General features: G+C 54.2%; 1 protein-coding gene across 10 annotated transcripts in view; it reads right to left on the bottom strand.

Annotated features, from left to right (window-relative positions):
- Positions 1-24,122, bottom strand: part of BRD4 (bromodomain containing 4) — an 82,162-nt gene that overhangs the window by 4,704 nt on the left and 53,336 nt on the right. For 8 of the 10 annotated variants that reach the window (XM_059063212.2, XM_067032358.1, XM_059063214.2 and 5 more), the window contains 10 exons: positions 22,191-22,480; positions 21,145-21,510; positions 20,131-20,259; positions 14,331-14,540; positions 13,421-13,620; positions 12,802-13,097; positions 11,596-11,706; positions 2,392-2,444; positions 1,891-2,254; positions 663-1,256 (listed from right to left, as the gene is read on the bottom strand). In XM_059063212.2, the coding sequence (XP_058919195.1) occupies positions 663-1,256; positions 1,891-2,254; positions 2,392-2,444; positions 11,596-11,706; positions 12,802-13,097; positions 13,421-13,620; positions 14,331-14,540; positions 20,131-20,259; positions 21,145-21,510; positions 22,191-22,480 (2,613 nt within the window). Of the gene's footprint in view, positions 1-662; positions 1,257-1,890; positions 2,255-2,391; positions 2,445-4,842; positions 7,145-11,595; positions 11,707-12,801; positions 13,137-13,420; positions 13,621-14,330; positions 14,541-20,130; positions 20,260-21,144; positions 21,511-22,190; positions 22,481-24,122 lie in introns of those variants that run through there. The other 2 variants (XM_067032355.1, XM_059063218.2) reach the window with 2 other exon arrangements.

The raw sequence follows: 24,122 nt of genomic DNA on the forward strand, positions 1-24,122 counted from the left end.
CCTGCCCAATGTGCTTGACTGGAAAATGGCAGCCTAGATCAGGATGGAGACTGGGAGCAGAAGACAGCAATGATTCCTGGGTGAGTCGTGAGCTACCTGTGAGCTTCAGCCTAATTCTCCCTCCTGGCTCCACCAGGGGGGCCTCCTGACACCAAAAGCAGAGCACCTGTTTCCGTAGGTTCCGAAACAGACCACACTGCCCAGACCTGCTCCTGGCTCTGCCTGGACCTCACACCCCACTGTTTGTTAAGCTAACTCCTGCTCATCCTCTGGTCACCTCCTCCAAGAAGCCTGCCCCAATCCCCAGAGGCGGAGAAGGTGCCTCCCCCGGGCTTCTGGCCTCCTCACCTAGCAGGAATCACAATGCGCTGTTAACACTCTTGACTGTGAGTTCCAAGAAAATGGCCCACTGGGGCCTTAATCTGTCATCTTGGCTTGCAAGCAAGATGAACACCTAATTAAAACACTGCATCAAGTATCATCGCCCCCTTTCAGCTGCCTCTCTCCAACCAACCCAGAGCCTTCGAGGCTCCGCTTTGAGCCCATCTCAGCCTGCAGCACAAACTAACCCATTTGGCTTCCTGAGGACAAAACTCTGGGCCTAGTGCCAGCCTCCCCAGAACCCAGGGGCACGACGGTAGTGCTGGTGGGGGGACACTTACCAGTTGAGTAGGGGTCTGACTTGTGGTGCCGGGGTGAAGGGTGATGCTGGATGACTTGTTGAGGCTTGGCGGGCTGCGGTGGGGGTGGCTGCTGGCCCGTGGGTGGGTGGGGGGGCTGCTGGCCTGGGGGCGGCGGGGGCTGCTGGATATGGGTGGGGAACTGCATGGGCTGCATATGCACGGGCCGTGGCGGGGGCTGGTGCTGCTGCTGGGGTGGCGGCTGTGGCTGGGGCGGTGGCGGAGGTGGCTGCTGCTGCTGCTGTAGCTGCTGCTGCACTGAGGGGTGCGGAGGGGGGGGCAGAGGGGGTGGGGGCTGGGACTGCACCTTCACGGAAGGAAGTAGTGGTGTGGGGGGCTGCACCTTCTGCAGCTGCTGCAAATAGAGCTGCATCTGCATGGAGGTGAGGGGTGGGGCAGGCGGATCTTCATCCTCCTGCAGCAGCACTTGGGGGGGCTGAGCCATGGGGGGCTGTGGGAGTAGGGGAGGCTGGGCCAGGGCAGGTGATACGGCCGGGGGACGGGCAGCCTTGGGGGGGAGGGCGGCAGCTCGGTTACTGGGCCGCGATGGCTGTTGAGGCAGCGCGTTGTGCAAAGCTGGAAGAACACAGTAGCAAGGTGGTGAGGCTCACACACCCCGCGGCCCCCGGTCCAGCCTTTCTCCTCCATCCTGACCTCCTACTCGTCTCCCTCCAACTGGCAACCTCTCCACCATCCTTGGCTTCCCAAAAACTCCAGAATAAGGACAGCATCCAGGGAGATCTACAGGATCAGGCCCCTCACCAGCATCATCCTGCCCCGTGCTCCACGCCCCCAACTCTCCTCCCTTCCCTTCCCTCCAACTGCTGCACTTGCCCTTCAGGTCTCAGAGCAAGTCTTTCCTGATTCCCACAGGTATGTCCACTCTCTGATGAGGGTGTGTGCCCTCCCAAACCCCCATCCCTGACTAGGAGCTACAGAGGATCACATATTTTTCCATCTCACACCATGCCTGGCCCAGCAGATCTGAATCAGTGTCTTCTATACCCAAAGCACTCTGTCTCTGTGCAAGGCCTGTTCTGGGGCCTCTCGTGTAATTTCCGTAATGGCCCCGAGAAGCTGCTAACCTCCGCTTAGAGACAACTGAGGTTAAGAGGGGTTCTGCAGGTCGCCCAGAGTGCCCTGTCACTGTGGTAAGACCAGGGTGGGAAGGGGATCTCCCCACACTGTTGTGGGTGTGGTTGCAGCTCACCTGGAGGAGAGACCACCGAGTGCTGGTTGAGATGAGGCGGAGTGCTGTGCTCGGGAGGCTGGGGCAGGTGGGGGGGCAGCTCGGGCTGCGGCAGGTGCAGGATGGGCTGGGTGAAGTGGCCAATGGGGTCGAAGACACTGCCTGGGAGTTGGGGCTCCAGGACGGGCACCTGGGTGGCGATGAAGGGCGGAGGCGAGGACTTCATCGCAGGGGCTGCCTGCTGTGGCATGGAGGGCGGAGGGGGCGGGGGTGGGGGCTGCTGCTGTGGAGGTGGAGGCGGTGGGGGCTGCTGGGGAGGCGGTGGGGGCTGCTGGGGCACGGGGGCCGGGGCCTGCTGCATCTGCTGATGGTGGTGGTGATGGTGCTGCAGACAGACAGACAGACAGACAGGCTGACGTCAGGTAGGCCAAACCCATCTGGTCAGACACAGGGTCCCTCCAGGGCCCAAAAAGGCAGGTGGCCACTGCTCACCTGCTAAAGGACACCCCCAAAACCACATACCTTCTTCTGTTCCCTCCCAGGGTGCCCCTTCTTTTTTGACTTCGGAGCCATTTCTGTGGAGGAAAAGAGAAGGTGGTGAGCCTACGGGGGAGATGACTGGGAGCTGGCCTTGAACGCAGAGCAAGGAGAAAACAGAGGATGAGTTCAGGAAAAGGACTGGTGACAGTGAGAGGGAGGGTGGCTGGGTTCTGTCTGGGATGGAAGTTGGTCACAGGGGAGGGAAAGACATGTGGGGTGCCACCTACCCATTTGCCTGCTGCTTTTTCCTAGTGGGGACCATGCCTGAAAAGCTGCCTGCCAAGCTCCAGACCACCAGCTCCATTAAAAGATGACACCCGAACGCACTGGGAATGAGCTACGAGACACCTCCTTGCCCAACGTCTCCTCCAATTTGCTGATCAGAAGCCTCTACAGTGACCTGAGCATCTGCACCCCAACCTGCTTTGCCTTGGAACAACCATGGTGTTTGAAATAATCTTGTCCATTTTAAAATTAGCAAAGTGAGGCTCAGAGAAGTTAAGGGACTTGCTCTGGTCACACAGCTAAAAAGTAACAACTCGGTGGCCTCCAACTGCATTGCCCTCTGAGGCTCGCTCCTTCCCACCCTCCCAGAGGAAACAGATGCGTGAGTTGGGGTGATAAAGACCACTGGTGCCAGCATGGGCCAAGGCCTGGCCACAGAGCCATGGGACAGGTGAAGAGAGTGCTGACAAGTGGGAAGTGCTGACAAGCATGAGCACTTTGTGGAGGAAGAGAAGCCCGCCAGCCAGCCTCCCTGGATGACGCAGGAGCCAATGGGGGAGGTGCTCAATGCCGTTGCCAGCAGAGGAGGAGGCCACTGGCCAGACTCCCCTTCCTCTCAGGAGACCGGCCTCAGAGAAGTCCCTGTGTTGGGATACAGACAGTGTGCTGCAGGGAGAAAGCAGTATGTGTCCCGGCTTCTCAGGAGCCAATGGCGTGTTGCCACCACTGTGTGGATAAATTTGGGGTGTGCCTGTCTCTGTGAGGAGAGTGCAAGAGCCAGCATGACTCCCTCTGCCCCGACCCTACAAGCTTATGCTAAGGAACTTTTGCCAGCTGCACGCCCCTTGCCAAACACTGCTGGGTATAAACCTCAGAGAGGGAGAGAAAGCCCAGTCAGTGCTCAAGGGCTAGGAAATGAAGTCACCAACCACCAGGTGGGAGGTGGGACCCAGGGTGCCTTTCGGATTCCTGTCACTGAGAGGCACCTCATGGCTTTGCCTGGCATCCCCTGAGCTCCTTGCCAGGGTGCTGGCTCTTGCTGCTGGTGTTGGAGGACACATGCTTTTGTCCAAAGCGGGGCTAGCTCCACTGGTAGCTGCTTCACGGAGTGCCGTGCTAAACTTCTGTGAGGTGCACAGCCTTGGTGCGACGTGTCACCGAAAGGGACTTTGTGCTCTGCAAGAGTTCACCGTTCCATGCAAGTGATAAGACAGTGACACAAAACTCAGCAGCTACAGACACGTCTCATACAAATGGCAGCGACTAGGGACACCTGGGACACAGGAACTGTAGGCCCAGCCCCAAACCCAGACATGAGAGATGCCGGGATACAGGGCTCAGGACTCTTTGGGTCACATACAAAAGCTAGTGAGGACACTCTTGAGGGTCACACATACAAAAGGGAGCCATCTGGGTGATTTGCAGCATCAGGCCACAGGATGTCTGGCAGCCGCAGGACGGAGAAGGAGAGGCTGGAGGCCCAGGACCAAGCGGACCCTATACACACAGGGATAAAGCACGGTACACAGACGCTGCTGACCCAAGGGAGTGGGAGAAAAGAGGCCGGGGCATTCCTCCAGGCTGGGCTCCTCTCCCAGCATGGATTCCAGTAACAGAAACTGCAGCTCAAGGGAGGCTGGGGGCGGCTGCTTGCACGCTGGCATGCCTTCGGAGGGAGGGGACCAATGGGTCAAGCCTGACCAGGAGAGGCCACTGTGTCATGGGGAGAAGGCTGGGCAGGGTAGGGGTGGCCTGTCATCTCACGGCCTTGGGGGAAAACACTTTTTTCCATCACAAAAGATGGACAGTGGCTCTGAACTCTCACCATCTCTCTGCAGCCATGAGCAGAGAGGCCCACCTGAGAACTAGAGGAGTGCAATGGGGCCCTTAAGGATCCAGGGAGTGGCTTTCAGCTGCCTTAGAAAGGTCACGGGGAGTACCATCCCAGGGCTCCACAGAAGTGCTGGAAGGAACAGGTCTAGAGTGGGAGAGAAGGTGGGAGGTGCGCAGCAGACCACCAGGACCAGAGGACTAAAGGGGCCAGCAGTGGGGACCAAGGCGTGCTGGAGCCTGTTTGGGACAGCCACATCTGGCTCATGTGTCCTGAGCCTCATGTTGGAGTTACTGGTAGGAAGACAAGACAGGAAGTGCACAACTTCACAACACACCAGCCCCAAGACACCCCCACACAAAACTCTCTAGAAAGGGTTACATGAAGATGGCCTCAAGTACTGCGTGATCTTTATTCCATAAAAATCTTGAACTCAACACAAGTTTCATCTTTACATAGGATGGTAATTGTACAAAGAATTAAAACGTTTTTGTAAAATCTGATTAAAACACTGATTCCTCCCCACTCCCCCACAACTCAAGGGAAGGAGACAGGATAGAAGGTAAGGGCAGAGGTGAGTAGCCCCTCAATTGAACCGGCTGGGAGCCTCAGCACCAGCAGATGCCCAGGCCTCCCACCCCTCCTACAGCGACTCCTCAGGCCCGGCTGGCACCTCTCACTGTGCGCATGCTGGAGGCTGCCGACAAGGAGTGAGTGGGCTTCTGCTCTGTTCCTGGGGCACTGGGCATAGGTGACAGCTTGAATCTAAAGATCAGGTTCTCTGCCAGACGGAAGCCCCATGGGCAAGAAGGACAGGATCCCTGGACAGCGAGGGTGCAAGGACCACGCAGGAGAGCTGGCCCGTGGCTACAGCCCATGTGCACATGAGTGGGAAGGAGGGGTGGGGAGGCACACAGGCCGAAGCTATGAGAATCCAGCCTGACTTTTGTTCTAAGACAGCAGAATCTTCCCAGAAAGACAATGCCAGCGGCTTCCCAACTATCCTGTGGGAATCTCTGGGCATGAAGCTCCCTGACCCTAGCCAGGCTGAGCTGTACTGGGAACACATCAGGAACAGGCCAAAGGGCAGCTCAAAATAGTCTGTTTGGCAAATGAGCTCAACTGGAAGCTGACTGGCTACAGGATCAGGGAGCAGCCTAGGAACTCCCAAGTATCACTGCAGGGCCCTGGAGGCTCTGGGAAGGCTGAACCTGGAACCCAAGGCCAAGGCCAGTCTGGGACAGTTAGAGCTGCTTGGGCCCAAGGCCCCAAGGAGCTGGGAAGGGGTGCTAGGGTTTCCACACAGGCAGTGGCCAACTGCACCTCCTCAAGTCTGCTTCCAGCTCCAGCAGAAGGCCAACTCCAAGATGCCAGGAGATGGTTAGGCCTTGAAGAAGAACACACGAACTATATATAAAACAAAAAAAGCTCTCTGAAGTGCAGATGCTATTCCTTAGGGAACTTTTCACATCAGGCAGTTTTCTGTTGAGATGCTGGATTCATGACCAAAAAAGGGCCGATATTTTTAGAGCAAAAAAAAAAAAAAAGCCTATATTCAGTGCCTCTCAGAGGACTTGGATTATGTGGCCACCCTGACCTGCCCCATCCCCAGCAGCTGTCATCATTCTAGGGGACTGAAGACTAGGAGACTACTTCCATGTGCATGGACAGGGCCCGAAGGCTCTGATGCCCTCACGACTGACTGGTCCAGTGCTCTGGGTTTCAAGAACCCTTTCTTGTCACTAGCCCAGATCCCAACCCCGACCAAGGAAACGATGATGGGCTAGAGGAGCCAGGTCAACTGGCTACATGGCCACTCCTCCCCAGAAGCCCCTCACTAATGGCCTGCCCGGCAGCTCCTGCAGCCTGCTTCTAAGTACCTGGGAAGGGAGGGATCGGTAAGCAGCTTAGGAAGTACTTTCCCTGTGTGACTTTGGGAGAAGAGGCCAAAGAAGTTGGGAAAATGCCCAACAGAAACAGTGGGAACAATGAAAACAGAAAGGAGGACTCCAGGGGGCTGTGAATCAGCTGTGGCTGGTGACAGCCTCTGGCTAATGGAGACTTATAGGTCACCAGAGAGAAGGCATGCTGAGGGACAGCCCCAGTGAGCCTTTGGGCACAGCTGGCCTCGCCTCTAAAGCCCCATTCCTCACTTGGGGAAGCTCTAGATGTTACAGTGTTCTTCCTTAGGGTGAATGAGATCTTCCCTGGGCTAACGTCATTGCAAAGTCCAGGAGGGAAGCAGTTAGGATCCAAAGTCCCCAGAAAAGAGGGAGGGATGAGGAGAGAAAACATATTTGTGTTGGGGTCTTGCACACGGAGCAGCACCACATGTATGCGTGTGCAGGGGGGACTGTCATCACCCTCTGGGAGATGCCACCCACCCAGAGGACCCCAGATGACCAGAGAGGCGGGGCAGGACAGCCAGGCAGTCTTTACACAGGAGGCCCGGGTGGGCAGCCAGGCAGGCAGCCTTCCCGGAGGCGGGACTAGGCGTGAGCTGCTGGACATGACTAATCCACCCCAGGGGACAGGCCCAGGGCTCTGAGGAATTCCATAACTTGATGGAGTCCTGTCCCTTTCACGGAAGAAAATGGACTTAAGCTATAGCTTGCTGGGAAGGAATCTGGAACTGAAGACCGTTTTATTAAGAGTCCGTGTCCAATGATTAGGCAGGACCTACATAGAGGGAGAGAGAAACCAGTGTGAGAGAAATGGTGTGGAATGTACCGTTCAAGTCATAAGAACAGAAGAACTGCAGACCAAGCCAGCCTCCTGTGCCCTGTTTGCTGTCAGGGCACAAGAGAATAGCGCCGCAGACTAGGAGTTCCACCCCCTGCCTGGCCAGCTGCAGGTGGGGACAGACCCACCTTTCCCTTAGAAGGGCCTCGGATCTGGCACGCATGGACGTCTCCAGAACCGCCTGAGCCTGTTTATGCTGCTAGACAGAACTGCTTCCAGTAACAAGTTCCATATGTGCTGAGTGCATGCTGGTGTTTCCTTTACTGGTCTCTGCATCTGATAGGCTACCCTGCCTGTCCTCCTTGCCATCACTTCTGAAGACCAGCCTGCTGTGCCATGTGCATTAGGCGCCCACTGATTCTGATCTTACCCCCCAGGGTCTGCTTTTCTGCACCTATCTCAAGGAGGTGATGCTGACCCTTCGTCAGGGCTTGGGTGGAGGTAGGAAAAGCCCCTAAGAAAGGAGATCTGGAGTACAGGACCTCTAGCTAACAGCCTCACCTCTACATTCCTATAAACTGCAAGAAACAAAACAAAAACAATTATAAAAAGAGGAGCCAGTTACATACACTGTTAAGGAGGAGAATAAAAAATAAAAACAGGCTGAGGAAGAAAGTTGTCCTTTCTTTGTCCCAGGCATCGAATGTAGCTCCCCTTGACCGGGGAGGGGGTGTGGGGCTCGTTCCCACCCATACAGCAGAGCAGATGCTTCTGTTAGAGTCACAGATGCAACCAACACTGCACTCCCATGGTCCCCAAGTGCGCACGTGGGAAAAACCCGCCCACCAGCCGGTTTCTCATTCAAGGCACATTCCACAAGGCTCACCTTCGCCCATGAAGCCCTAAAATCCGTCACTGCATGTGTGTGAGAGTGTGAGGGTAACCTGGCAGTGTAGGCAGACTAGCTATAGCCCCGTCCTCCAGATCTCTCCCTACCCCCACCCCCACCAGGGAACTTACCCCCTCCCCAAGAGCATGTGTCACACCCTTGGAGCGGGCAGCAGCAGGCCCCAAGATGGGACTAGAACCAAGTCCTTCCAAGACCCCAGGGGGTCGGAAGCTGAGGTTGGTTGTCTGGGAAGAATGCCCCATGGCCTCTGTCTGCACTTTCCAGCTCAAATCTTTCCAAAACATCAAGCATTCCTTTTCCCCCTGGAGCTATTAAGAAACACCCACATGCTCCGATCCTGGGAAAAGGAAACCAGGAGACTGAAATAGCTGGAGCGTGCTCCCTCTGCAACTAAAAGACCAAAACCAAGTCCAAGAGAATTCCCTGAACTCCTGTCCCAACCCAGGCCAGGGGTGCTCCTGAGAGCGACAGGAACTGTGTGGCCGCCCCTGCCCATAAAGATCTGTGGGTGGTATTTGGGAAGAGCCAGACATCAGCAATGTGATAGGGTGAAAGCTTAAGATGGCTCAGGGGCAGTGGGAGGGTGGCACTTGTACCACCGCCTTCTGCCCCTCAAGCAGATTCAGAGTTTAACCAGAATCAAAGCTCAGCGGAAGACCACGACTCAAGTAACAGCTGGGTTCAAAAGATGTGGTGGGACTGGCCAGCAGTGCTGCATGCTGCTGGACGGAGGAGGAACACATAGTGGCCTGGGACAGAGCTGGAAAAGAAACAACCCCTCCGCCCCAGTCTGTGGACACACTGCCTCCCTGAAGCGGCCTTGCCCCAAGGAGCAGCCCCATGTCCTGAGCAGCTAGCAGCATCCTTGTCTATGGACAGTGGCCAGAGAGGAGTCCACGTACCACTGCCCTAGCCCCAACTTACTGCCTCTGGTTCAATTTCTTTTGGTGATTCATGTCTCGGGGCTGTGTCAGCAGAACTGACAAATATAGGCCCTTAGGAATTTCGGCACTAATCCAAATGAAAACACAAGAACAAGAAGGGCAAAACAATTAAGCCCCCAAAGACCAAGAGAAATACCTTCAATGCCCCCCCCCACTAGGCCCCATCCCCCACAAGGCAGAACCACCTTTAACTGGTCAGAGAAATCTACCCAGCTCCATGGACCCAGCATGAATAGCTGCTGGAGGAGCTGCCTGGAGAGCAAGTGCAGGTTCCTGTGCAGGATGGGGGTGGCAGATGGCCACATTCAGTGGTGCCAGGGCACAAGCTCCTACTTTGGAACCTGTAGCATCTGAGCTGCAGGGCACAAACCTACAGAATGGGTCCCTCCCAAGAGTAAAAGCTCTCAGCTGGCCTCCAACAAAGCTCTCCAGTGCACACAGAAGGCGAAGAAAAGTCAGGACCACGAAGACAAAAGAGAGGCCCGTAAAACCCAAGGTGGGGAGGGTGCCTGGGAAGAGGAAGGAGCTGGAGGCAGCCGAGGGAGCCGCCAGGGCTGGACTGCCGGAGCCTGGGAGCCTGCAGGCTGGCGGCTCTGAGACTGTAAATCTCACCCTCCTTCCTGCCAGGACAGCTGTTCCCAGGACTCTCAGATTACTTGTTGCACAATCCTTCCAGCTTCTTTAAAAGGGGGAAAAATGTGGAGGGGAAAAAAAAAAAATCTCGGCAGGGAGCTGCTAGAAATGCCGGCATGGTCACTCCACAGCAGGCGGCAGCAGGAGTCAGGGACAAAGGCCACAGTCACAGATTCGAAACGGGGACATCAGGTGTGATGGTCATGGCCCCCTAAGGTGCCACGGTGGGTGGGGCCAAACCATGCTGTTTTAGCTATCAGGTCCGCTGCCAATTTCAACCTCTGGGGTATTCTTTGGTTGTTCAGATCCTTAGGAGAAAAGTCTACGAAACTCCTAGCAGAAGTAGCCTGCTAGAAAATGCAGGAGGTACAAAACCCCAGAGGGAAAGACAAACCTGAGGCTTGGCTGGCACTGAAAGTGAGAAGTCAGCAGCCACCAGGAATGCTAATTGGGCCCAAGAATATGGCCATTCACCCTGCTAAGGGCCCTGGGCCCTGGCCTGGGGCCAGCTCTGCCTGAGCAAGCACCAGATGCGGCGACCCCTGCTGGTAGACAGATTTTAAAAAGCAATTGAAGGGGCAGCTGGTTAGGAAGAAAGAAAAAAGGGTGAAGGATGGAGAAAGAGGCAGCCAACAAACTACTCACAGCAATCTTTGCATACAATAGGAGCTCAATAAATACAGAATATACTTAATGACTTTCATGTCACTTTGGCCCACTGAAAATGAGGTAGTCCAGAGCCCTCCCCCGACACTTGGGAAACCTGGTGTCCTTACTGTAAAAGGGAAGAGGAGCAGTGACAAGACCCAGAGGCCCCCTTGTCCCCAGCTTCCCTGGACAGAGGCAGGCTGAGCCCACAGGAGGACCTGTGGACCCACACACCTCAGAGCAGCTTCACTCTTTCCAACTGCTGCAAATGATCCTCAAACTTCCTTGGCACCACCAGGTCACATTATTTATGTAAACAAAGTGGAGCTTATTGTTTATTTCCAGTTAGAATAAAATATCAGGGATTAAATAGGTACATGAAAGAATATACCAGGAATCTTCGTTGCCCAAACACACGTTTCCCACTGTGCATGTGCACATTACAGTCTGCCTGGAGGGAAAGGCCCAGGGTCCCAGAGCAGGGTCATGGGTGGTCCACAGACTGTCTGCTCAGCTGATAGAGTTAGACCTGCCCAGGGACAACTCTGCTCACCCAGACAGAGAAGGCCAGCTCCACCTCACAGAACAGGTTCGTCACCAGGCTTCTTCCCTAGCCTCACCTCTGGGCCAGCCTGAGCCATCTGCTCCCCTGAGAATAACCAGGAGGGCTTATATCTGGAGGAAAGGTCCCCTTCCCCACCACCGGCACAGCTCTCAGCATCTCCACCTGCCCCCACCTCCCGTGTCAAAGCTGCTGCTCAGGCGCACCAGTGGATACAAGTGCACGCCCATGGAGCATGGAGAGAAGGAACTGTTAGAGGTACAGGACACGCATGTCCAAGTGCGTGCAGTTAGAAGTAGCCAATGCAGCAGTGAGCACACTCTGGGGAGGATGGCAGTGCCCTAAGCCCCAGGAACAGCAGGGCCAAAAGCAGGCTGCTCCACACCTGCCAAAGCACATCACCTGGAACGGCTGTGTTGCATGCAACTGTGACACATGGAAGACTGTGAGGCTGGGCAGGGTCACACTAAGATCAATCCCATCATCTGCCCCCACCCCTTCTTTCCCAGGTCTCTGCAGTCTCAACACCCCTGGCTACCTGTCTTCCCTGCCCCAGCCCAGGTTGAGGGTAGTGTGGGGGCAGGTGCAGGGCTACCGCCCCCCCAGCTAGAGATTAACACGGTGACCAGGCAGATGGACAGATGGGAGGGCCCAGCAAGTTCTTATGACTGCCATCTCTGGTCTCTGGTAGCCTGGACACAGGATGGAGCACAGGCATGATTCCGACAAGACTCTAAGTTAGACACCTAACCTGTTTCAGAGTCTTCGCTGTCAGAGGAGCTGGACTCGCTGGTGCTCTCCGACTCTGAGGATGAGAAGCCCTTCATCTTGGAGGAGCCAGCAATCACATCAACTTTCTCAGCTGCAATAAAGCAACAGGGACAGAGTCAGGCAGGGCCCTGAGTCCCACGAGCCAGAGGGCTGCTCCTAATGGCAGGCTGCAATCCTTCCGAACCCCGGCCAGACCCACATTTCCCAATGGTAAGCAGCTAGCCTACCATGCATGCCAGCCAAACACCTGGCTTACAATGGACTTTCAAGGCCCCTCCAATCTCTCAAAATACCCTTTTGCAGGGTTCATCAAGGATTAAGAGACCAGGGCAGGAGGGAATTCTCTAACACAAGGAACTGCTGGGATTACGCTCCCTCAGCTACTTTTCTAAGACAGTGGGTAAAGAGGACCTAAAGGGGACATTACAGTCCAAGACAAGGAAAGAGCCCCAAGGGATCTCCCAGCACCTCAGTGTGCAGACTGAGGTGAGTGTCACTGTGTGGTGCCCTGGGTGGAGGAAGGGGTGTGTGTGTGTGCCAAGGACCCCAGGAGTCAGTCCAGGCTGGAATGAAGGCTGTGTGCAAAGCCCTGATGTGGATCCTAAGTCCTACTGGTTCTAACGCAAAAGTTGTGAGCCAAGACAAGGCACTGATAACACAAAAGAGCTGCTTGGAAGACCTGGGGGGTGGGGGTGGGGCGTGTCACAACAAGCTAGAGAAGACAGCAGGCAGGCACAGTGCCAACTTAATGCCTTTCCTCCTAGCCATGCCCCCCACACCCAGAGACCCCAAAGACGTAGGAGGTGGCTTTTGGGGAAGACTCAGAGGCAGGAAGCTAGGGATGAAAGCTGCTGCTGCTCAGAGCAAGGCTTAGGACAGCTAGGTGCAGGTGGACCACAGATGGCCAGCAGCCAGAGATCAACAAAGGCACCAATAAGCCTAGGGCTGAGTCTGATGTCACAACCCTTCAGAGATTTCTATGTCAAGAATGCAGATTTTATAAAGGGAAAGAAAGCAAGCCTGCAGAGAATGAGGGCTGAGACTGGAAGGCAAAGTTACCTGGAGGTGCCAACAGGAACCTTACTACTAGAGGTGCAAGGATAGCAGCCTGGCCAATCTGCCCAGCCCTCTCCCTCACCGAGGACTGGGAACACCCCCACCACCGCCCCAGGGTGCCCAAGGGCACCTTGAGGTTTCCTTTTCTTCCGCAAACAGGAGGTGACATAGCGCTCCAGTTCACGCAGGGTGGATGGCTTCAGGGTCTCGAAGTCAATCTCGATCTCGTCGGGGTTGGAGTTCTTGAGTGAGGGCTCCCGCGACTGAATGATGTGCACCACGCGGCCCAGCTTCTCACCAGGAAGCTTGTTGATGTCCAGGCTAAGCTGCCGCTTCTCTTCATACGACATGGGCTTGCACTTGTCTTCTTCCTCTGACTCATATGTGGGAGGGGGCTTGCTCTTCATGGGTGCTGGCTCCTTCTTGCTATGAAGGGGTGATGCAGACACCATTAAGAATGGGTTCCTGGGGGAAGGTGGGCACATATCCCTCCATTTAGGGCTTGGGGAGGCTTCCACACCCCCACCCAGTGGTCTTCACAGGAAACAGTGGGCACTGGCAGCGCCTTCCTGGGAGCACATGGCTGCAGTTGAGACCACAAATGGTGAACTGGGGGGGCTGCTGTGATGCTACCTGCTATCCTCTCTCCCTCAAAGGCCCATCCCAGAAAAGAGCAGAGAGGTAGCCTCCCTCCCCACTGTCCCAATCTGGACTAGGGGCACTGGTGGGGGTAGGAGTGACCCACAGACCTTGTGTTGCTGTTACTGGTATTATTTTTCTTGGTCTTTTTGGGAGGAAGTTCCTTGGCTTTGCTTTTCTTATTCTCCTCCACTTCCTCTTTCTTTTTGTGCTTTTCTTTTTTCTTTTCCTTTTTGTCTTTCTCCTTTTTCTTTGGTTTGTTCTGCTGGGGCTGTGAAAGGGCTGCAAGCTGCTCGTGCACGGCTTTGAGCTGTGAAGCAGACAAGCAAGACACACACTCCCATCACCCTGGTATCTGGCCCTCAGCTCCACGACCTGCCGTCTCACTAGACATCCAGAAGTATCCATGCCCACCCAGACCCTGAACTCCCAGGGTGGCCCAGTGTCCTCCTTGTCAGAGGAGCCACTCAAGCCCCATGACCATGCTGGTTCCAGGAAGAGGGTCCCTAAAGAGGCTGGACAAGAGTGCATAGACAGGGACTTCCCTGGTGGTCCAGTGGTTAAGACTCTGCGCTCCCAATGCAAGGGGCCCAGGTTCATTCCCTGGTCAGAGCCCACATGCCGCAACGAAGAACCCGCACTCGGCAACTAGACCCAGCGTAGCCAAATATATATATATTTTTAAAAAAAAGGAGCGCATAGACACATGTGGGCACTAAAGGCCTAATGGCCAGCTTGTAGAGAAAGGAACATCCAGGAAGCCCCAGGAGAGATGCACATGCTGGCTTGGCCTCCTCCTTCCAAATACCAGAAGGATCCAAAAGTCTCATCTCTGCCCAGGGGACAGCCACGTCACCCCATCTCCATACCCACAGTGTACATTTAAATATGAACAATATGCACCTGACCTGGCACAAGGGGACCAGTGGGAATTCTGCTCATACTGGAACTCAGGATGGTGGGGGAGGTAGGGGGTGGCGGGGAGTTGTGGTTTGAAAATGGGGCTGCCTGTGTCCTCACCTGCTCCTGGAGCTCAGCCAGTCGTTGGGCTCGCTCCTCCTCGGAGTCATCAGTGGAGCTGTCACTGTCTGAGGAGCTATCGCTGCTGCTGTCACTGGATGAGGGCGGGGCCACAACCTTGGTGGGCGGTGGCACCGCTGGGGAGGACACAGCCACCACAGGCTCCTCGGGCTCATCCGGCATCTTGGCAAAGCGCATCTCGAACACATCCTGGAGGTGAGGGGCAGGGGAAGCTGTGCCCGTGAGGGCTGCTGGGTGCCCTGGGGGCGCCTGGACTGTGGCCCAGCGTCACACTATCCCTGGCTGCTGGGGGTGACTCAACAGGAAGCAAAGAAGGCCGAGTCAATGGTGACCCCCTTCCTTATCACTAAGGCAAGGGGCTGGCAAGGGCCCCCTGATGACTCTTTCAACACTGCTCTTTCAAATCTCACTTTGGGGAGAAAGGTGCTCCCGACATGGCCTGGCATGGCACCCACTCCCTGGGAGACACAGCTGAGGTAAGGACAGGTGATTCATATCACAGGAGATAGCCAGCCCAATGAGGACATCAGTCTGGGGATCCTTGACAGATGACAAGCCCGGACAGGACCCACAGAAAGAGTGCTCTGAGGCTCCCATCAGGTTGATGCTCATTCAGTCAGCACATCTCAAGGGAGCCTTCTGGACGGTGGGCCAGGCACCAGGACACAACAGTGAACAGAACAGGGGTCTTACGGTTCACATTCCCATAGGGAGCAGGTGGGGTCTGCAGTTTTAGAGTTCCAGAGGGAACAAAGGTCCCAAGGTGGGAGCGTGCCCAGCACAGAGCCCACAGCCAGTGAGGAGATCAAGTCCTCGCTGTAGTGGGCACATAACTGAGCAGGGCCATGCCACTGCCTGGGGCATCTCCAGGGTACACCAGAAACGTGAGAAAGGTATAGATGAGATATGGGGCGCTGAGGGTAGGCTATGGGAGAGAGCCAGCCTTGTCTTGTGAGGTGCAAGCAACGTGAGCAGAGGCCCTGGGCTGACTGGGCATAGGATCCCACCCCAGGAGATCCTGAGACCTGGTTTTCCAGTAGGATTTTGAGACCTGCTTTAAGCCTGGAATAAGTCAGTTAACACAGCAATTCACATAACAGAAGGGGGGCCTTCTTCAAGTGTGAATCGATGTGTGAGAGAGCAGCATGGCCCAGAAGGGCTGTGGGGTCGAGCTCCAAGGCTGCTATTGCAAACTTGAGTGTATTTGACAGAACCCACCCTAGAAGTCTCTCCTGATGTCTCTGGAACGCAGCTTCAGGTTTCCCCGCCCCCAGGAAACTGGAAAAGAGTGACCTGGGCAGCAGGGCAGACATTCCACACAACTGTGGTACTGTCCCCTCCCCTCCAGACTACTCAGGTTCTGCCTCCTCCAAGGCAGGTTCTCCTCTCAGCAAGGTGCTGCCTGAACTCTGCTATCTGAGTGGTTTTCAGTTTAAGTACTAGAAAGGCAAAAACTTTCTAATTTAATCAGAAATAAATCATGAAACAGATCTGAGAGCAACAGAAAAGACAAAGAGGAAGGATGACCAGATACCATTATCATTCAAGCTGCCAGGGAGAGGGGGGCTTCACACCAGGTGAGCAAGACCCTCTCTGCTCACGGTGCCCTGGATGTGGGCAGGCTCAGGTCCATGACTGACCCACATGAGCATCTGGAAGAGCCAGGCCTGCTCTTAGAGAAATGTGTCTAAGAAGGTGGCAGGGCATCAAGACCCCAAGAAGGGAGAAGGGTGGCAAGCAGGGTCAAGCACTTGGTGCTGCTGGGAGGTGACAGTTTACCAAGCGGAAGCTATCTCATGCCACTGGTCTGTGAACCTAGACCCCATGCCAGCTGCCAGACAGCTCTACCCCTACCACAAGGACATCCTTGTTCCTGCCCCACAGGCTGTGACTATTGTAGAAATGGGGGTGGCACCCACCCTAAGGCCTCATTCCCCTCCCCAGCTGCTTCTGGCCCCTGCCCTCCCAAAGCCCCAAGACCAAATAGCAAGGAGCATGAGACAAAAGCCAGGTGGGTTGCCCGCCTCCTGGCTGTGCCCAGCTGAATGACCCCATCATCCTCCCACCTGCACCAGCCCAAGTGGGGGACATCCTAGGAAACACACTCGGGCCTGTGTGCCAGTGAGCTAAGGGCTGCTGCAGAAAACGTTCCCAAGTGGCTGAGACTTGCACCTGCTCTGTGGTAAACAAGAATGATGTGCTCCCTGCCCTCAAGGGGTGAACACAAATAGTTGTAAAGTGCCCTAAGTGCTAAGGTAGAAACAGCAAGGGGTGGCAAAGAGCCTTTGGGGAACTTGAGACCAAAGAATGAGAGGAGGAAACAGCTGCAGACACCCAGGAGGATGGTACAAAAGAAAGGTCAAAGGGGCGCGGGGGCAGACAAGAGGACGGTAAAACCCAATGAGATGCACCCAGGGCAAGTATCTCATGAGGGAGGACAGTGACAGGAAGGAGCAGTGAACACCAACAACCAGCATCCACCAGGGGAGCAGGGGCTCATGGCTTCTGCACTAGAGCTGGCAGTGTATTCAGGTGAACCCATCTACTCTGTCTGGTGTGACATTACCTCCACCCCACTCCAGGAATCTGAGCCATGTCGCAATTCTCGACATCAGAAAGAACACTGGTTTCAGAGAGGAAGTATCTTCTCTTGCTGGAATGTTGACCAGGGCCATCTACTCTGGGCTACATCAGATTCATGGAGGGAGCTCCCCCCTTCCCCTTTAGTGATACAGAGACGCTCAGGTGCTGGGAGGCTGCAGTGTCCGAAGACTCCCAGGCAAACCAGTCTGCAGCTGAGCACAGGTGGAGACCCAAGGAGGAGGTCTTGCCCAGTCACCCCTCTTTGGCCATGCCTGGATATTGCTGTGAGGCTTAGCCACACCTGGGCATAACGAGGGCAGAGGTGGGGAGTAGAATGTAGGCCGTGGAGGCACACGAGGTGCCAGGTGCTGGGGATGCGGCCATGAGTGAACACTCAAATACACAAACACACTCTCACACACACTTCAAAAGCTTCCTACCTCTGGGATCTAATGCAGGACCCCAACACACTTTTCTCAGTTTAATTTTTTTCCTTGCTGTAAAAACTGCATATCACCATGAATTTGCGCTTTCTCTCAAAATAAAACTCTGGTAACTCCGCATAGGTGCAAAACTTCCTAAATTACTCCTCACTTCACAATAGAACAGAGAGTAGAGGACAGTACCACCAGCACCTCTGGGCCCACCAGCTAGGCTAGCAGCCCTCAGCTCAAGCCACGCTCAGGCTCCCAAAGAAACCCTGAGCCCAGGGGCTCCTGACTATCTTTGTGACCACAGCTGCCGGGTGACGGGATGTGGGTTTTCTGAAGGCCCAGAATTTAGAGGCTGGAAGAGGAATATAAAGTGGATCCTTTCCCGTAAAACTTTCTGGGTAAATCCCAGTCTTCAGGCACAGCCTAATTAAGAGACAGTAGGTCCCTACACCTCTTACTGAAGCAAACAAGGACTGGGATTTTGTTACTCCTCCTCCCCAGTGGGCAATCTCGCCACCTAAACCATGCTGATCCTAGAAAGCTTCAAAAGAAAGAAGAAAACACAGCTCAAAATGCTACAAAATACAGGAACTGCCTTCTAGAGGAGAAGTCCACATAGGGGGCCTGCCACATCAACTGGGCTGAATCAGACACCCCCACCTGCCTCCTGGCATGTTAACTTTCAACAGCATGGAGACCCACCCTGCAAGGGACTAAACAAGTGGGAGGTAGAGGCAGCGCCGTGCTGAGTGGCCCACTGCGCACTGCCCTCTCCCCCCACCTGAAGTGGACCCTCCTCGAGGGCAAGGACCTTGTCCCATCCAGCCTGGTATCTGGAGTCAATGTTTAGAAAAGAGGCTGCTTTGTGGCAAACATCTCAGTGCCCTTGCTATGAGCAAATCCCATGTCTGGGCATGTTCATGCCGCTCCCAGAAGGGGAAAAAAAGCAAAAGAAACAAAAAAACACCCCTTAAAACAGGCACAAAAATTAGGAAGACAAAGAGCTAATATATATCAGAATATCTTCTTTCTTCTTTTTAAATAAAGTCGCTCAAAATAGTGATCTTTGGTGCTGACAGAGAACCTGTTTTGGTTTAGCTGTTTGCATGAGGGCAAATAAAGGGCATGGGTATTAATCTGGGCAAATGCTATCCAAGTCCTCAGGGAGGAGAAGGAGAGAGAAAATGGGTAAAAGGGGTGGGTGCGCCTCTCCCTCTCCCGCACGCTCTCTCTCTGGGCACCACTGCCACCTAGTGGCTACATATGAGATTTGCAGAAAAGTTATAAACCCTGATCTGCTTCAAGGATGGGAAATGTAAAAGTAAATACTGAAAAAGGAAGCTTTGTGAAGAAAGCAGACAACATAGCACTGAATTAAAGAGAGTCCCCCTTCCAAAAACATAAAACAGAATGAAACAAAAAAAACCTCAGATAAAATAAAACTAATAAACAGCCAGTAGAGATACAAACCTTCAAGTCTGAGTGTGTGTTTAACGATAGCCAGGTCCATGCTAATAAGTTGTTTTTTTTTTAAACACCTAGAGTTTCAGGGCACTAAAGGCTAACCCAGACAGGCTGCACTGAAAGAACAAAGGGGACCATGCCTTGGCTACACAACATGATGACACAGGAGACACTATGTTGGTGAATGCATGACAACGTGTGGAGCTAAAAGAGGTGGGAGGCAGGCAAGCAAGCAGGGCTCAGGTGACCTCTGATAGACACCAACCCACAGGTCACCAAAGGCCTTTTGCAAGCCTCGCTTCTGGAAGCATTTCACAGATGGCTGAGAAAGCCGGTGTGAGAAATCCCCACCCAGATGCAAGGAGAGGGCCTGATGCAGGATGTGCAGACTGGACCTGTACCTTGTGACAGCAGGTGGCCCAGCCCACAGTCTGCTCTGACCCTGAAAGCAGAAGTGCAACCTGAGGCCTTGGGGAGAGGAGGCTGGGAATTTTTATTATGTGTAATTTCAAATAATAATAATAATAATAATAATAATAAAAAAACAGACTATAACAGTACTAAATATCTACTTTTTTCTCCAGAATTTTTAACTCCTGATCATTCTACCCAAAGATATGTCTCTGTTTAAATTTGTTTAAATTTATATTTTCCTTTTTTTTTAAATAGAAAAAAATGGAGTTAGTTCACATATTTATGCTGTAATCTGCCCCTCCCTTCCACCCATGTGTGCACTCCACAGTGTAAATCACCCAGAATCAACTTGAAGGGGTCACGAATCCCACCCATTAGTGCATCACGGCCACACAGAACATCTAGAAGCGGCCGCCCTGAAGCGGGAAGGCAAACAAAGGCTTTCAAGGCTCTGGTGAAGAAATGCCTACAGTTGGGCAGTTATTTCAGCTCACAACTGTGACAAACTGTCTACCTGGCAAGAGTGTCCCTCGTCAACTTGAGACAGGTCTGTTTTGGAGAAGAGGTTGGGCCATGCACAGGACACGCACTCTTCCAGCCAAGGGCAACCGAATGCAGGTGGGTGGGGGGCTTTCAGTGGAACACCCCAAAATCCAAAATGCCCAAGACCATAACCAACCACCCTGCTTTAATTATAAGGAAATAATCCCAATGTAAAATTTATGTGTTATCCTGACTTTAGTCCACTCTTCCAAAGCAACATGGCATTATACCAAAGCAAGTGACAAAATCTGCCAAGGCCCATAGCGGCCTGGCCCACCCAGGACCCCAGCCAGCTTGCTCCTCTGCAGGATGCCACACCCGGAGCTCCGCCAGAGCCTCACCTGGAGCTTGCGGGCCATGGCCACCACCTCATGGTCAGGAGGGTTGTATTTGTAGCAGTTGGAGAACATCAATCGGACATCGGCACCAAATTCCTGAGCATCACGGTACTCACGGGCCTCCAGTTTAGACTAGAAAGACAGGACGGGTCCTGGTTAGCCATGGCTGCCCCTGCACCAATGGGGAGGTGGCAACAAGGAGGGCTGCCTGTAGGAAGGAGCAAGTCAACTTCTCAATGGCTCTGGGTTTAACCCAGACCATAGTGGGGAGAGGTTATCACCCCAGTTCTCAGCACCAGGTGGACAAGGAGATACTCCAACAGCAAGTCTCAGGGCCAGGAACTGCCCTGGCTAGCATGAAAACCCACCCACTGTGCCTGGCTAAAAGGCAAGTAGACAGAGAAGACACAGAGGTATTGCTTAAGCCAGAACTCCAAAGGGAGGGCTGGGCCCAGTTCTGACCTGGCCTGTACTTGTCCTGGTGACATCAGACAGGACACTGGTCAAAAGGAACATAGCAATGTCCCCTGCTCTGCCCATCCCACATTTGGGCAGGCTTACTCCACTCTCAGAAGGCGAAAAGTGCCAAAAGGCTTAAAATAAAACCAAAACAAGGCCTCAAAATACTACAGTGAAAATGCCAGCACTTGTGTGCCTCTTACTAAGAGACACCAAGGCCTTCTCCATGATATAGAGCCTGACAAAGTCACCACTCCCCAAACTCTCCAGGAGCATCTACCATGTGAAGGTATCTATGGGCACTGGGCCTCAAGGCCACAAGAGGGCTCCTCCTCAGATGAGGGAAAGGGCAGCATTGCTGTCTGTGACCAAAATGACCACATGCTCTCAGATGATGTCCCCATAATCTCCAGCAGGGGGCACTGGGCTTCCCTGGGTTGGTGAGAAGAGCCTAGACAGCTACTAAGACTGGGCCCTCCTCTTGGATAGGCCTCAGAGGTGCTGGCCTTCCTTGTCCCAGGGAGCCGCTTCCCCAGCTCCAGGGGCACACCCACTAACCTTGATTGTGCTCATGTCCATGGGGTGCTTGATGATGTCACAGTAGTCATGCAGGCCCAGCGCCTCCACGTCCACGGGCTTGTAGAAAGGCCAGGCGTAAGCTGCGTGCTTCTTGGCAAACATCTCCTTGAGAATGCCACTACAGCACTTGAGCTGCTCTGAGACCTTGCTGCTTTTATCTGGCGCTGGGTGCTGCTGCGAGTCGGGCACGTCCTTCTTCGGGGGCTTAACAGGCCGGCTGCTCTCCCGCCGGGGGCCCACCAGCTTGGTGGTCTTGGGCTCCGGGGGCAGTGAGGGTGGCTCGTGAATGGGGTCGATGGTGGTGGGGGTGGTGGTGTCCGCTTTCCTCTTAACCCCCTTCTTTGTCTGCCGAGAGCACAGGCGCGATAGGCACGGTCAGAGGCAGCGGCCGGCACAGCAGGCCCTCAGGGTCACTCCTGAAGCCAGGTCCTTTCTAGGGTCTCAACACTCACAGGGAACAGGGCCCAAAGGTAAATTCCACAGGTGAAGGACTAAAGATACGGAAACCCTGTCCCCCCACTTTGTTCTGCAGCTGGGACAGGACCCTGCCAGTGGCAGGAGAAAGCACACAACTGAGTGTGGGATCTGCTCACCAGAGGCCAAAGAGACTTCTGAAAGCAGTTTCCTACATGCCAGGGACCTCTCCCAGAGCCAACCTCTGTCACTCTGGCCACCCATGGGAGGCACATTTCAGAGGCTATTTAGACAGCACCTGCAAATATGCAGTCTAAATTAGAAACGGGAAGGGGGGCAGCAACCCCCTGGGAGGTCTTACTCAATTATGGGATCTGTGGGTCAGCAAGACAGCAGCTTTTAGGCTGTGCTGACTTAAACACAGCTTGATCCCCCCAGGTCCTAAATACCCACAAGTGCCCTGGGAGCCAGAAGCATCAGCAAGGATAGGTGACTGTCTTCTGTTAAGCCTCACTACAATGGAGCGGAAGGGGAGGCAAGGGTCATCTAGCTGAGGTGACCAGAGCCAGCCAGTGGTCAGGCTGGGCCACACACACGCACAGTACGCTCACCTTCACAGGCTGTGGGGTGGCCGCGATGATGGGCGGGTGGCTCTGCACAGGCTGGGGTGCTGGTGCGGGTGGGGGCAGTGGCTGGGGGGGCACCGGCGGGGGCGTCTGCAGTGGCTGGGGAGGCACCACTGTCATGACAGGGGTCTGGACGATGAGGTCTGCGGTGACAGCGGGAAAGGGGTGAGGTGTGGCCTGCACGGGTGGAGGATTCTGCTGAGGGGTCTGGGTCTGCGGAGGAGTCGATGCTTGCGTTGTGTTTGGTACCGTAGAGACGCCAGGTTTTGCTGTCCCTACCAATCATAAAAGGGACAAGTGGTTAGATGCCATGTCTGTACGCCGGCTGACCTTGTGGGGACACTGCCACACGTGGCAAGCATACACTGGCGTGCGCACGGCACACAGTGTCTCTGTAACTATTTGTCTAAGACACAGAACAGCCTAAATATCTTGGACCTCAGCCAAATCTGTCCACCTGTCCCAGGGGGCTCTGAGAGCAGTGGCACACCACATTCCACGCTTCCTGGGGTGTCCTGGCTCCAAGTCCTGACTTGGGGACTTGGGCACAGAGACCCCTTCACAAGCATGAAGGCTTGAGCCAAAGGAACAGGAAACACACGCTGAGAGTCAGCACCAGGACAGTGACAGCAAAAAAATGCTCCTTGGTGCTTTCAGGCAGAGCTGTCCTCATTCCCAGAAACACTGCCTTCTGAGTAAGCATTTCTGGCAGGGGACTGGAATCGGCAGCCCTGGCCAAGCTTTCTGGAAATTGGCTACCCCCACCTCTCTGAATCACAGGGGGAGGCTGGATGGCTGCTGCCCTTCATGACCGGCTCAGACTGCCTCCCTGCAGTTGTGTGGGTGAGCCGAAACACACGAGGTCCTATATCCACCCCATGTAAAGACCAAACCCCTTGTCCCAGGCAAGGAGGATGGGGCTCCTTGGTCGTAAGGATACTGGACGCCTCTGGGCAGGTTCCAAGGCTAAGGGGTGACCCTCAAGGCCAGCTCTCCGTGGCTACCCCTCAGCACTGCAGGGGATCTAGCCAACCCCCTCTGCTCCCATGAAGCCACCACTTCCACGTGGGATAGGAAGTTACGTGAAAGCCCACTCCTCAGAGAAGCAAACAACTCACAGCACAGGCTACCTTGCAAACATCACCTTTCTGCAGCACGGAGCTGCGGATGGCAAGATGCAGAAGGCAGCTGTTTAAACTTTTCCTAGACAGAAACATTTCATGAGTAGGCTACTCCCTACCAGCTGGCCTTCAGAATCCTGTGTCAGGCTAGGGGGCAGGGGTAGGTGCTAAGATAGCCAAAGAGGGCTTGACTTCAGAAGACTATCAAATAGCAGACATGGCTCCAACACAAGTGTATTAATAAATAATTCAAATAACAAACCTTAAGGCTCTAGGACTGGAATATTAATTAAAACTGCCCTTGATCAGGTTAATTTATCTAAAATGAAAAACAAAGACTGACTATAGCACTGGTGGGATGAAGAATTCAAATAATTTAAAAATGCTTTGAAAAAGTTATACTTTCTTTTTAACTGAAGTCCATCAAAAAAAAAAAAAAAAAAAAATCTAGGCCCAATTTTTTCTACTTTGCTGGAGGGTCACATGGTCGTATGACCCTCTGGGCTGGTTCCCCTGATGAACCTGGCCTCACCATACCCAAACAGCAACAATGCAGGGAGTGTATAATATAGTTGTCTTCCCACGACTCCCAGTCTCCCAGTGAAATTGGAGAAGCCTAGCAAAGACTAGGGAGAAATAAAGCCAATTTCCCTGCTTTACTGTTCCCCAGTATATCCCCAAAGTGGCTCACTGGGGCTTGCGGAAATGCCCATTTCACACTGCCTTATGGGTCCCCACTTTGCCACAGGCTATTTCAGTGTGAAGCTAATAGTGCTGGGGACACGGAAGGTACCCT

The sequence above is a fragment of the Kogia breviceps genome, chromosome 4 (assembly GCF_026419965.1).
Source record: "Kogia breviceps isolate mKogBre1 chromosome 4, mKogBre1 haplotype 1, whole genome shotgun sequence".
Taxonomy (NCBI): domain Eukaryota; kingdom Metazoa; phylum Chordata; class Mammalia; order Artiodactyla; family Physeteridae; genus Kogia; species Kogia breviceps.